At 46.4% G+C, this 14,442-nt stretch overlaps 1 protein-coding gene across 7 annotated transcripts in view; it reads left to right on the top strand.

The window, feature by feature from the left end:
• SLC7A2 (solute carrier family 7 member 2) overlaps positions 1-14,442 on the top strand; it is a 70,571-nt gene that overhangs the window by 27,889 nt on the left and 28,240 nt on the right. For 3 of the 7 annotated variants that reach the window (XR_009184040.2, XM_058289966.2, XM_058289967.2), the window contains exon 2: positions 13,855-14,236. Coding sequence is in view for 5 of the 7 variants with exons in the window: in XM_058289966.2 (XP_058145949.1) it covers positions 13,861-14,236 (376 nt within the window). In the remaining 2 variants the exon portion in view is untranslated. Of the gene's footprint in view, positions 1-379; positions 501-13,498; positions 14,237-14,442 lie in introns of those variants that run through there. The other 4 variants (XR_009184039.2, XM_004452079.5, XM_071212618.1 and 1 more) reach the window with 3 other exon arrangements.

Here is a 14,442-nt window from a genome sequence, read left to right as displayed (position 1 = left end):
CTGCCCAAGAGTGGTGCCGCACACACGGAGAGCTGATGCTGCAAGATGACGCAACAAAAAGAAACACAGATTCCCGGTGCCGCTGACAACAACAGAAGCAGACAAAGAACAGGCAGCAAATAGATGCAGAGAACAGACAACCGGGGTGGGGGCGGGGGAGGGAAATAAATAAATAAATCTTAAAAAAAAATTCGTGGAACTACACCACGGAAGCAATGAACCCTGAGTTAAACTATGGGCTTTAATTAACAGTGCAATTATTTAAAAGTGCTGTCATCAATTGTAATAATTGTCCCCCGACATGCAAGGTGGTGGTGGGGTGGTATATAGGAATCCTGTATTTTGTACATGAATGTTTTGTTCCTTGCTCTGTAACTAGTGCCTGCAGCGTAGCTAAGGTGGAGTCGAGCCTGATTATTGTGTATACGTGAACGAAATCAAGTTATCGTGCTGCTGAAATCCTCTGCAGCTTTGTCACATTTAACCTATCATTGAGTGAGGTAAGTCGAAATTTCCCACTGAATTTCTTTTTCTCCTTTAAGTACCTCTACTTGGAACGTTCAGATAAGAGAGCAAAGACTTGTTTACATAAAAATCTCTTGGGGGAGCAAGAAGGAAAGAAGCCTGCTCTTTTTGGTGTCACAGGTACAATCTAAAATGGAACATTTTTCCACATTCATTCCCCTTATTATCTGCATATTAATGCAAATAAAGCTATCCTTTCAGTCCACGAGAGAAGCTCACCTTGACTTTTTAAGCTGAACAACGTCCTTCCCCCGGTGTCTCAGTGGACTGGAGCACACTGAGCAGTGGTGTGGCATCGGTCACCGAGTTCGTACGGAGGTTTGGTCGCCGGTCATTGGAGGTGGAATTCCGTGTCCTCAGCCCCGAGGTGGTTGAGAAACCACATTTCACTGCCTGAGCAAAGCCTGCCTTTGCACCATCCTCTTCTTCACTAAGGATTAGAGGACTGGACTGGCGATCTGTTTTATTCTAACTTCTAATTTTTGTGTATCTAAAACAAATGGCTTTTATGAACGAGTCTTTCAGGTGTTCCAAGATGTGAATTTCAAACACATCTTCCTTTTTTATTAAAATAACAAATTAGCAACACCATTACCACCTGCCGAATGCCTGCTCTGTGCTGGGCATTCACGTGTTGTCAGAAGGGGCCCTCACCACAGCCTTAGGAGGGTAATAACATCACTTTACCATAAGAAAGTGGAGGACCAATGGGTGAAAAACCCACCTGCCTGCCTGTAAACCCCAAGCTCTCCTCACAGTTGGCTGCTGCTTAGAGTCTGCTGGACTGAGCGCTTAAACGAGGGTAGATGGCGACATAAGTCCACCAGAGCTCAGTAGAATTTTTAACGGGTGATTAATTTTGCACGAGGCCCATCTTACAGTTTGTTTGATGCATGGAAAAAGGAGAGCGATTGTTTTCTTGTTGCTTTTGTGGAAATACAAAAGAAAAGGAAAGGCTTTTTCCACCGCTCAGAAATCTATTAATAATTGGATGTAATGGTTATGCATTGACGTCCACAGTCTGTGAATTTCACATCTGTACCTAATTTTTTCTAGCAGGGGTGTAAAAATATGGAGACAGATACTGTGCCATTGGAAAAAAGTTCTTAGCACACGTGATTAGTTCCCTGTGTTTACTCACAGTTTAGAGCGATAGCACTTTAACTTTTGGAAGTGGAGACTTTACCAAAATTATTGATTGGGGACAAGAGTCAAGGATGACTCAGCTCAACTTTTCCCCTGTGTGTAGATAAAATTATAATATAAAATGTCACCGTTTTTTTACATTAACTCTCTATGTTTTCTCCACATTAATGCAATCAAAGTTATCCTTTCAGGTCACAAGAGAAGTTCACCTTGACTTTTTTTAAGTTGAATACTGTCCTCACCGGGTATCTTAGATGTACTATGCTGTTTATCTGCTTCATTAGGAGAGCTATTTTGGTTAAGAATGTTTTTCTTAACTGGAAAAAAACAAAGAAGCATTTGGAAGTTAAAAAACCAAGCGAACAAATAAGATCTAGAATATAAAACAAGGAAGTGGCTGAAAACCCATAGTTGTGATTATTGAAGTTTGTTGCATTTTCTTGGTATTCCTCAACAATTACCTTTACACTCACAGAAAGATGTTCTAGAAAAAGGACACTGCAGGAATATGGCTTGAGGTGTGCGAACTCAGAGTTAACAGGTCACGAGGGAGGCACAGGTGATGACCCAAAAGGATTTGTTTGCCAGGGTTTTAATTTGACAACAGGCTGTTTACTTTTAAATTATAGCAGTAGAATTCTGTGTGCCTGGTTAGCGATTGGGTGTGTGTGAGCCTGGGCTCAAGGTGCATTAAGCAACTCGATCGTGCTAGAGCCATAGATGATGAAAGTTTGCTTTGCTGCTTGCAAACAAGAACATGCCTGCAATCAGGATTTGTGGAAAACTTCCTATGAAAGATTCTTAAACAAACTTGGACTTTGTTGTCATAAGATAAATGAAATAGGCTGAGTAGTGAGAGTTTAGGAACTTTAAAGAATTTGCACAAGCAGTGCTTTTTGGTAATATTCATAAAATGTCTCTTGGTGACAAGGAGATAATGTTATTATACCTTAGAACATTCCTTTTTGACTGGTTAGTGGACTCAATCTATGTACCCTAGGATTTGGAAAACTAGGTTTCTAAATACTCAGAAAAGCATAGCTATAAATACATGAACTGTAACCCTAAAAGGTAGTCCTGCTTGGAAAGAAGAAAAGACATATGAGCAGAATCCTTAGGAGATAACAGAGAGTGAAGAACAACAAGGGAAGATAGCAGAAGGACTCATTGTAGTGCCCGGGGAATTAATTTGAGGGATTCAGACTTAAAAGATGGCAGAAAAGAGTGATTGGTATGTGAAAAATAACCAAGTAGTGATGTATTGACCATGAACTATTTCTTCAGAAGGTGAACAAAAATCGGGGGATCCTGATGTGGTAGCAGGAGATGACTGAGGGAAAGCAGAGCTACTAAATCCCTGTCCTGCTTCTGTCTTCACAAGAAGAGTGGGCATCGACTGGCAGGATAGAACAGCTTAACCCCGAAGGAACCTGAACCCGAGTTGGTGGTAGAGAAAGAGCTGTCTGCGTCACACTAGTTCACCATTCAAGGCCTGGATGGATCACAGCTTGGGGTGTAGAGGGGTTTCATACGTAGGAGTGTGGAATGAGTTCTGTGGCCCTGGAGGCTCCCGGGAGTGTGAGAAACGTGGCAGAAAAAGGGAGGCGACAGTCCCCTTGTTTTTAAAGAGAGGTCAGCATGGATTCTGGAAACCATGGATCAGGGAAGCTGGACATGGCTCCCCTGCAAAACCCTCGTAGTCTGTGGTGTGTGCTTAGAAAAGAAGTGACTGCTCCCCGAAGGTGCCATGTATTCACCAAGAACAGGTTATGCCTAAGGAACTGCACACAAACTGTGTAAGTTAATGGAGTGGAGGATTTGGGAGGATAGAAACATAATGTATTCAGACTTCAGCAAAGCATTTAACACATGCCTTGTGATAACCTTGGGATAAGCAGGGTCGAAAAGTGGATTTATAATTGATTGCACGATATGCCCCGAGCACTGACCTAACGGATCGATATCAGCTTGGGAAGGGCATTCTTGGTGGCATGCCATGATACTCTGTCCTAAGCGCTTGTCAGGCAACTTTTTTTTTCCTGTTGATTTGGATTAAGATAGAAGGACATGCTTATCAAATTTGCAGATGACAGAAAGATGTGCTTACTACATTGATTGATGGACTTGTCTTACAAAACGATCTTAGATAGTATGAAACTTAAAATCCTGAATTTGGGTTTTAAAATAGTCAGTGAGGCAAATGGAATCCAGGAAACCAGTCTGTGGTAGTTTGGAATTGTATAGATCCCAGAAAATCATGATCTTAAAGCTCATCTGTCCCGGTGGGTGTGACCCTGCTGTAAGTAGGTCATTTTGATGAAGCTCCTTCAGTAAGAGTGTGGCCCAGCGTGGGTCTTAGTCCTCTTGCTGGAGTCCTTTATAAAAGAATGAGGTTCAGACAAAGAGAGGTAAAAGTGATGGGAGCTGGAATCAGTGGAACTCGAAAGAGAGGGAGAGAGCAGCTGATGCCGCCATGTGCCTAGCCATGTGGCAGAGGAGCCAGGGATCACAAGAGCCAGTCTTTGGGAAGAAAGCATCACCTTGATGATGCCTCGATTTGGACATTCTCGAGGCCTCAAACTGTAAGCTGGTAAATTCCCATTGTTAAAGCCAGCCAATTTCGTGATATCTGCTTTAAGAAGCCTAAGAAACAAAGACACAATATGTAATAGAGAAGTCTGAGAAAAAATTTCTGAGGACTTGAGTTGACCATAAGTGTGAATCATTCATTCACTCATTCATTGAAAAAATGTTTACTGCACTCCCATCCGAATTTCAGTCACTGTATTTGGCACTTGGGATGCAAGAAATGAATAAATAAATATAAACCTGCTTTCAAGAAACTTTCAGCCTAATGGAGTAAAATAGATCCTCATCCAAGTACTTGGCTCTAGTTATGATAAAGAAAAAGCTCCACAAAGGTACAAAGTGTGGTGAGAACAAGTAAGAGGATGACCTAACTTAGCTTGAGAGGAGAGTCAAGGATGATTGGGGGAAGCAGATGTGGCTCAACTGATAGAGCATTCGCCTACCATATAGGAGGTCCAGGGTTCAAACCCAGGGCCTCCTGACCTGTTTGATGAGCTGGCCCATGTGCAGTGCTGATGCACACAAGGAGTGCCATGCCATGCTGGGGTGTCCCCGCATAGGGGAACCCCATGTGCAAAGAGTGCACCCCATAAGGAGAGCCACCCAGTGTGTAAAAAGTGCAGCCTGCCCAGGAGTGACGCTGCACGCACGGAGAGCTGAGGCAGCGAGATGATGCAACAAAAAGACACAGATTCCCGGTGCCACTGACAAAAATACAAGCAGACACAGAACACTCAGTGAATGGACACAGAGAGCAGATAATGGGGGGGGGGGGGGGGGGGATGAGTGGGGGGGGAGAAATAAATAAAATAAAAATGAAAAAAGAATGAGTGGGAGCTTGCCAGTCAAGAGGGGAGAGAGTAACTTGCCAGAAGAAGAAACATCATGGGCAGAAGGAGGCTTGGGGTGCTGAGGAGGCTACAAGGAAACCAGCATAGCTAGAAGGTGTGAGCAGGGGCAGGGCAGGCTAAGGAGACGGGGAGGAGCCTTTTGACACGGAGTCAAGGCCCTTTGAGGTAATTTCTTCTGTTCAAAACAGAAAAAAAAGAACTGATGTAGCCCTAGGCTTAACGCACAGAAGAGTCCCAGGAGGGATGGAGATAATAAGCAAGCTGGACTGTGGCTCGAGCCGGTCCTGGATGCTCTGCCTTGGTGGAGTGGCGTTTTTGTTAGAGCTTTTCGAGCGCAGTGGCTGTACCTGGAATTGATGGATTTATCCGAGGAGAGAAGTCTGGAGGGGACAGCCATTTGGAGTTAGGTGAAGGAGAAGACTTTTCTGTCTTTGCTCCTAGGGCTGAATGAGGCCACGTGGGCTGGGGCTCTAGGAGGTTTTCTAGCAAAGGGGCTGCACAACAGGAGACCTGGAGCTCCCCTTGCTCTTGGGACATGCCACCTGTCCAGGAGGAGAGGGCTTCTGCAGAGGACGTGAGGGGGGGGAGCCGTTTCCTCTAGGTCCCAGGAGGGTCCACTAGGGTTTCAAATGGGATGCTGAGATTCCCAAAATGCACATTGACAGGCACTTTGTAATTAGAGTGTGAAAAAGACTTCAGCTGAAATGTCCCTGGGACATGGTTGAGTAGTTCGGCCGAGCTGCCCTAGTTAGCAGTGATGATGCTCGCCTGATGGTGCGCCCACCGGGCCGTCCCGTCTCCTCATGTCCGGCTGTCCTTCCCTGCCCTGCCTTGTGGAGCCTGCTCTTGAGGTTAAGCCAAATGAATTCTTTCTAGAAGCGATGGTCTGTAAATGTGCGCTCTTCTCCTGCTCACCAAGCAAGTGGTGTTACCTGCACGGGTGGAGGAGGGCGCTAGAGGGCGCAGAGTAGCAGCAAAGACGCTCACCCTGCCCCAGGACCCGGGCTCCTCGGCGGAGACGTCAGGCTTCACTTGGAGCTCCTGAAGGGGAGCCCCTTTGTGTTCCCGCCAGCACCTCTCAAATGCCCCCCGCCCGCCCCACTTCTCTCTTGCCAGGTATTCTGGGGTTTCCCTTCTCCAGGCTACCCCCGCCCCTTCTTGCGGGTGAGAAGGCACAGGGCTAGGATGGTGGGTAGACCAGTCGGACCACAGTAGTCACGTGATGAAGAGCAAAACCATGGCTAGAAGGTGCACCAAGGCCAGCTCACAGGGGGCAGTTTTGGAACCCGGACTGAGGGCTGTTGGGGAGTTGGCAGGAGATAGAGTGGAGCCAAGTGTAAGTAATAGATTGAGAGCATTAAGGTTAAACTCATTTTTTAAAAAATTTCTCTCCCCTTCCCTGCCCCTCTACCCCCCATCGTCTGCTCTCTGTGTCCATTCGCTGTGTTCTTCTGTGTCTGCTTGTATTCTTGTCATCTGCACCAGGAATCTGTGTCTCTTTGTTGCGTCATCTTGCTGTGTCAGCTCTCCGTGTGTGTGGCACCACTCTTGGGCAGGCTGCACTTTTTTCACACGGGGTGGCTCTCCTCATGGGGCGCGCTCCTTGCACGTGGGGCTCTCCTACGCAGGGGACACCCCTGCATGGCAGGGCACTCCTTGTGTGCAACAGCTCTGTGCATGGGCCAGCTCACCACACCGGTCAGAAGGCTCTGGGTTCGAACCCTGGACCTCCCATATGGTAGGTGGACGCTCTATCCGTTGAGCCAAATCCACTTCCCTAAACTCACTTTTATCTTTCGCAGTTCTTTTTATTTTATAATCTAAAATTATGGCTCTGAGTCCTGGTGATGAGCTCTACTACCTTTCACTTGCTCTCTCTGAGCACACAATAGAAATGTTTTATTTAATGATTTTTTGAAACCAGTTTGAACTTGGAAAACCCCCTAAACCAATAGCCTTGTTTCAACAATCTGCCAAGATGCTAATGGAAAAACCTCCGGTGATACAATGTTTCAGTACTTTTAAAAGTACCAAATCAGAACATGCTTTTCAAAAATTGAAACTATGTTTCAAAAATGACAGTTTTTTAGAAAGGTCCTTGCAGCAGAACCATGAACCGTTAGTACACAATATATTCTCCACCTAAATTTCTTGAACTGAAAATGAACTTGAATTTGTGTTAAATTCCTTTCCTGCCAGCGCATTGGGAGGAATTTTGCCCAGCAGTGAAATAAAAATTTTGGGGTTCTTATAATTAAATTAGATAGTTTTTTGGGGGGAGCGGGGAGCGTGGTGGATTGAGAGGAGCACAGGGGCGTAGTTTGGAAAGAGACTCGTTTGAAAAAATCCACATGTCCTGAAGTATTTCTCAGTTCTTTGCCCTCAGACAAAAAGAGTTTTCTTGTCTAGCATCCCTTCTAGTCCATGCACATACGTCCAGTGTCTTTAATCTGGATTCGGCTCCTAACCAAGAAAGAAGTAAAGGAACTCTTTGGAGCAGTGGCAGCTGGCAGCGTCGAGAGGCGGGTGGGACGCTCTCTGTCACCTGGCTTTCTTGGGCGTCCTTGAGCTGGCTCTGGCTTGTGTGCATAGGGGAGTAAACACGAGTTCCTCAGTGCTTCCTGGGGTGTGCTCTCCTTTATTAGGGGGTAACTGCTGTGGTACTGGCTTACGAATGTAAGTTATTGGAGAAAAACTTGTTCTAAACCTCTTTAGTAAGCACTAGCGAGCCGTTTACGACTCGTAGGGGTAGGATGTTTCTCCCTTCCACGGGTGGGCCTTTGGGAAAATCGCACCCCGCATGCCTCAGCGCCTCTTTTGTAGAAAGCTCTCTGCCTTCCATGAAGCTCCCTCTTTCTGGTGGAAGGTGTCGATGTCTGTGGGTGTGGGTAAAGGGCAGGCCGGATGCGTGTTCAGTTCTTCAGGTACCTCCCTGAGAAAGACCTGACCCGAGTTAGTGGTTCTACCCCAAGCCTGCTCTAGGCAGGAGGTGTCGTTGGCAGGACTTGGCATCAGAGGTAGCTGGAGACCTCGAGTGTCTCAGGAGCAGAGGATTTGAAGGGCTGGAAGCGGAGGGGCCCCGGGGGGGCAGGTCCTGCCCTCACCTTCGTGGGGGAGTCCTCGGTTTCCAGGAGTGGAGACCGCTCAGAAGGTGGAAGTGAAGAGGGGGTGCGCTGAGAGGGCGCGGGGGCACTGGCGGGGCCCGGCGCGGGCACAGAGAGGTTGACCTGTGGCGCTGCCCCTCCGTCTCCCTGCTGGAGCTGCAGCTCAGCTCCTGCCCGCTGGGCCGCTGGTGTCCTGTGGTGTCAGGCCTGCCAGGTGTTGGGGTCCCCTGGTTGAGTCAGTCGCCAGGGCCGTCAGGTTTTCAGGAAACTCGAGTGGCGCACATGCAGCCCCTGGAGTGTCCACCTCTGCCCAAGCCTGGGGGTGGAGCAGCGCGGGAGGGGGAAGCAGGCGCTGGGCCAGGGAGGTGGGAGCAGGTGGCAGAGCCCGGCTCGAGCAGGGTGGCCGTGCAGCCGAGGGGTGCGGGCCTTGGGGCTCGGGGCCAGCTATCCTGCCTGTCCCTGTCCCACCATGTGCCAACTCTGTGGCGCTCACCAGCCTGTCTGCGCCTCGGTTTCCTCACCCGTAACGCGACGGCGGCACTGGCCCCGATCTTCCAGGGATCATGGGAAGGATCATGAGGGAGTAAACGAAAGGGCTGGCGCAGCTCTGGCAGGGGGAGCGGGTGCTGCACGCGCATCAGCACTTTCCACCCGCAGGGCCGGGCGGCGCGGCGACGGGCGTTACCTAACAGGGAAGGGTGTCTCCTCGTGTCCGAGCAGCCCCACGCAGGGTGCGGGCCGCCTGCTGCTAGCTCGGGCTACCTTCTTTGGTAGCCGCGGCAGAGGGAACAGGTGGCACCCGCTGGCACTTGGGTTGATTTATTAGCCACAGGTTGCTAAAGCCTCGGGCAGCAGCGGGCCTGCTGGGCCCCGAGCGCACCGCCGCGTTCCCTGGCCGGACGGGCTGCTGACGGCGCAGGTGCTCTGGTTACAGGGGCCTGAGGCCTTCGCTTTCACCCTGACCCTGAACGTAAAAGCCAGAGCTCACCTTTTTTCCGTCGTCCTTCCTCTGTTTGAACGAGACACCTGAGGATGCGCTTGGCCTGCGGTTTCTTCTACATTTGCTGCCGTTAAATGGATTCACAGGTTTTGAAGCACCAGTCACCTTTACAAACTTCAGAATTCTATGTCGCTTCTTTATTGAAAAGACCCAAGTCTCTGTCTGGTTTCTCAAAAATTTTGAAGCAATACCTTTTTAATCTAACATTGTGGCAGTACAGACTTGATATAGAAAGGGAAGAGAATGTACAGCGGTATTGCTAATATGTTTGTGCCTTTGCAGTAACTGCAGTTGTGTCTTTAAATTTTACTTATTTCTACATCGGTGTTCAGCTGCATGGACAAAACTTTGAAGAACTAAATTGTTCAAACCGTTTGAGGAAAGGAAAAAAGTTAAGTTTTGGGCCAAATATGTGTATTGCAGTGTTTTTTCTTTCTGGAAAAATAAAGATTTTAGGTTTGAGTGCAAAGGTTTGGTTTTTTTGTTGTTGTTGTTTGTTTTTTTAATAACCAAGGCTGAACAGTGATTGTACAGTGTTTCTGATAGATGTTTTGAGAAGATTAAGTTATTGATTCAAAACCAACAAAAATAATGAGAGGAAAGTCAGTAATTCCATAGTATTATGTCCATATCTTTTTTTCCTTTTACCAAATAATTGAACATACAATATAATTTCAAAATCTGTTTTGGAACTTTTAACGTTTCAGGGATGCAATTCATGTTGACTTTGGAGATTGCAAAATCAAAAGGTCTAGTTTGGAGCAAAGAAAAACAGTGGGGCAAAGATCCCAGTTCTAAGTGGTGTGATTACTTTTTTCCCAGTCTACAAAAGCAGAAGGTGCAGATGTCTTACATGAAACTGGCAACTCAAGCAGGGACTGAAAAGTTGGGTATGATTCAGGCAAGCCAGTTTGTTAAGGTTTGTTAGAATACGCACCTCACCGTTTGCCACAGCTACTCATAACTGCATTTCTCCTGCGAGATTTGTCAGGGCTACGGATACTGTGATAGAGAGGACTGAGTTTGAAATTTCAGCTTTTACTTAGGAGAGAAGGGGAGGGATTCATTTCTGTCTGCGTAAATGGACATTAACCCTTTGAGCCCAAGTGAAAATCCAGGATCGACTTTTAACTGTAATTAGTAGATTTTGAAAGGTTTCCCTGGGGAGGTGAAAGGAAGCATTTTCTGGGATGCTGTCACATCAATTAGGGTTCGGAATTTACCAGACCCAAAATTCTGCTAGGCCAGGTTTACGACTTGGACTGAAGAAGTCTCAGAGGAGGTGATTCCAGGAGGTGTTAAACCGTTGCCCATAAGGTGCCTTCTCTTTTTAATTTTTTAAAATAAAAGATCACAGAACTTAAGAGATTATAACTATCGAATCACGTCGCTAACGTTCGGCAGCAGCGTCTTTTTTTCTCATTCCCCTCTTGCTGTTCTGCTTTTGGATATCGGGGTGTGACTGCAAAAACATAATTTACTGAAGCGCACAGCATTGTCTCTTTTATTCATCTGTTAAACTCTGTGTGATTTACCTGCGAGGACTCAATAAATGTTTGTTTAATAATGATTCATTAAATTGACCCGATATATTTTTAAGCTCCTTTGCTCCTGCCAACATTTTATCAGGTCGTGCGTAGTTGAGATTGTTTGGAAAGGATGTTGAGTAACTTAGTTCTGAGAAGAGTTCATGACGTGGGCTTTTCTATTAAAAGTAAATGGATACCTGACAAATGGCGTCTTTGTTGTATTTTCTCAGAGCAACAGGGAACAACTAACTGCAGGTAAGATGGACAAATAGTTTCCATCTTCAGTAGGAAAGCAGCAGTAGGAATCAGCTCTTACCTCCTGAAAGCTACACATTTCTGCACACAGTGCTGCTGTGATACTGTGGAGGACATTAAATTCAATTTTGTAATGAAGAGATGGAAGTCACTTCATTTACTTTGTTTCGGTAGCTGTTAATCATAAAAGTATTGGGGAATAGTTGTGGCCCAAGCTCCTGCCTCCCACATGGGAGGTCCCAGGTTCGGGTCCCAGTGTCTCCTGAACAAAGAAAAAACAAACAATAAGCAAAATAAACAATTTGGCTCTGTGGTTGAATGCCATTTTTCCACATATGAGGTCCCAGGTTCAATCCCCAGCCCGGTATCTAAAAAAAAAAAAGAATTACCAAAGAAAGTTTTGTACGTTGGTTGGCTTGTTTATCTCTTTTCATTTTTATGCTAAAATTTTAGAAATTTTGCAAAAGAACATTGTGACAATACCAGAAAATAAAATGACAAAAAATAAAAGCCAGTGCACACCCCATCGCTTCCTCTAAATCAAGCACTTTTTAGTATTCCTTGCAAGCGCTTTTTAGTATTCCTTGCTTCCTTTCAGATTTTCTCTTTAACACTGTAATAATTGTAGAATTTGTATCTTCTGTTCATGAAAGTTGAGATTAAATAAGCACTTTATCAAGAGAGTGTTTTTAGTTAAATAACAAACACGTATGCCTCATTTTGTGTATCAGTTGTGTTTCTTAAGTCACATCTGATTTTCATGTGATCTTAAATCATTACTGAAATTCAAAGGGGCTTCTTTTCTGATCAGTTTTCAATTTAACAGTGATCCATAATTCCTGTTCTTTGTGCAGATTGTAGAATAACGCTTAAACTATTAGGGAAGCTCAACATTTAGTAAATACCCCGTCTCCCAAGTCCCCCCAAATTGGCCTTACATAACTTCAGCTTTTTATTTCTTGATTGTGTTTAAACAGAAGGCTTCCCTCCCTTATCTTCCATATGTGTAATGGTGAAATAGGATAGGTTAGGGGTACAAATTACGTGCCTTTGACTTAGAAAAGTACTGATGGGTTTTGAATGTGGAAGAGATGCATCTGTGAAGTACCGTGCTTGGCATCCTGTCTCGTAGTGTGGAAGATACTGAAGGCGCCTAAATCTTTATTTTCACCATTTTCATTTGTGTTCAGGACTTTTCTTTATGTTCTTGAAATTAGCTTCTTTCAGTATTAAGAAATTGCATTTATGTAGCGATGTGTGAATATCCTTTACGGAGGCCACTTTGTGTCCTGGATTTAATGTGAAACCCAGAGGACTCACATTGCAGAACTTCCTCTTTGTCTTCAGAGCAACAACCCTTTAGATTTAGTTAGAAAACGTATCCTATTTATTACTTTTATTTTGAAATAAACTATTTCTAAGACTAGTTTGTTTTACAGAGATCAAGTTTGGAACGTTCCAGGGTTGGTTTTGTAGGATAGAAAGCTCTGACTTCTTCGGAGAAGGTGCTCATCGTATGGTCTCATGCATTTAGGTTATCAGTGACAGATACGAGGCTGAGGGGCGCGGGGTTGCACGTCTGTGGATACAGGTGCAGTGCGCGTGGCTAACATGGCGTCACCGTTAATGCTTAAACACGTTTTTAATTTATTGACTAATAAGGCACACCTATGACTATATTCTTTATTCCTCAGTTATTTCCTCATCTGCTGAGCTATATGTCTCTGTAGTCATATTAAGGGTGTTTTTTAAACATAGTTTTGCATGTTTTACATATTCATTGCAGATAATTTAGAAGTATTTTTTTACAAAATAATATACCATCTGTTAAGTACATATTAGCATATAACGACTTAAAAAACCACCACCATGAGATGGTTACTGTTAAAATTTTGGTAATTTTTGTTTCAGACTTCACTGTACTATGTGTATATGTTTCTTTTTCTCACTGAAGTGAAATTAGAGTCCAAACTCTTTTTTTAGAACCTGTGTGAGGTTGTTTGGAGAGTAAAGGGGCTTTCTCTTTATCTCATTCCTCCCGTTTAAGAAAGAGCATGTACTAATACTCAGCATGGGCTTTGGATTTACTTATTTATTTAGAAATCTCAACGAATACCTCACATGTATTTTAATGTGAATTCATAGTTAAGGAATAGTTGAATAGCGGTTCTAGAGAAAGCCAAGCGTGCTTTCCGGAGAATGTTTCATTCTGCAAGGTTCCGTTGGCTCCACTTTAAATATTTTAAGGGCCAACAGAGAAGCTCCCGCATTTTTGGTAAAGTTGCGGAACACGGGAAGATAGCGTCTTGACCCCAGCTCGACAGCTGCGAGCGTGTGCGTGCTGTAGGCCAGATGCAGGTCAAGCCTAAGAATGCCAGAGTTGAATAAAGGAGTGGTTGGAGAACCCACCCCAGAGAGAGAGGGACGCCCGCGAGGGGAGGTGACCCATCTCTTGCTTGTCGAGGACTGCACCTGCCAGCTCTCAGCAGGTGCACCTGTCGGCGCATCCCCCAGTGGGGGGACTCAGAGGGCACCTCCTCTTCATCACCGTGGTGCCTGGTCTTACTCCATGCTCCACCCCCAGCCCTTTTTTTTCTATTTTTAAAAAAATGTTACATTCAAAAAATATAAGAGGTCCCCACATACCCCACCCCCCTCGCCCCCCTCCTCCCACATCCACAACCTCTTTCACCTTTGAGGCACATTCATTGCCTTTGGGGAATACAGTTTGGAGCAGGGCTGCGGCTGCTCGTGCAGGGCCGTGGAGGATGGACTGGGGGTCATGCCCCCTCCCGCGGCTGCCCAGGCCCCTCCGCCCGCCAGGTGCGCCCCCAACCCGCTGCCTTCTCTCCCAGGTCGCCATGATCCCCTGCAGGGCCGCGCTCTCCTTCGCCCGCTGTCTGATCCGGAGGAAGGTGGTTCCCGTGGACAGCCTGGACGACTCCAAGCTGTGCCGCTGCCTGTCCACCACCGACCTCATCGCCCTGGGCGTCGGCAGCACCCTGGGCGCGGGGGTGTACGTGCTGGCCGGGGAGGTGGCCAAGGCCGCCTCGGGCCCCAGCATCGTCGTCTCCTTCCTCATCGCCGCACTGGCCTCGGTCATGGCCGGCCTCTGCTACGCCGAGTTCGGGGCGCGCGTGCCCAAGACGGGCTCTGCCTACCTCTACACCTACGTCACCGTGGGCGAGCTGTGGGCCTTCATCACCGGCTGGAACCTCATCTTGTCCTACGTGATAGGTGCGTCTCGGGCGAGTCCTGGGGCCAGGCTAGGGGGGGGTGGGCACCTGGGGGTCCCTGGTGGGCCCCGACGCACTGGGGGCCCCGTCTCACTCCTCTCATCTCTAAAGCAGCCCCTAGCTGTAACGTGCTGGGTGGGATTCAGCTTCTTCTCTGAAAATAGCTTTGGAGGGCTTGAAACCTTTTTATTTTTATTTTTTAGATTT

This window comes from Dasypus novemcinctus, chromosome 29, assembly GCF_030445035.2.
Source record: "Dasypus novemcinctus isolate mDasNov1 chromosome 29, mDasNov1.1.hap2, whole genome shotgun sequence".
Classification (NCBI taxonomy): domain Eukaryota; kingdom Metazoa; phylum Chordata; class Mammalia; order Cingulata; family Dasypodidae; genus Dasypus; species Dasypus novemcinctus.
Note: the sequence above shows the minus strand (reverse complement) of the source record. Positions and strands in the feature narration are given on the sequence as shown.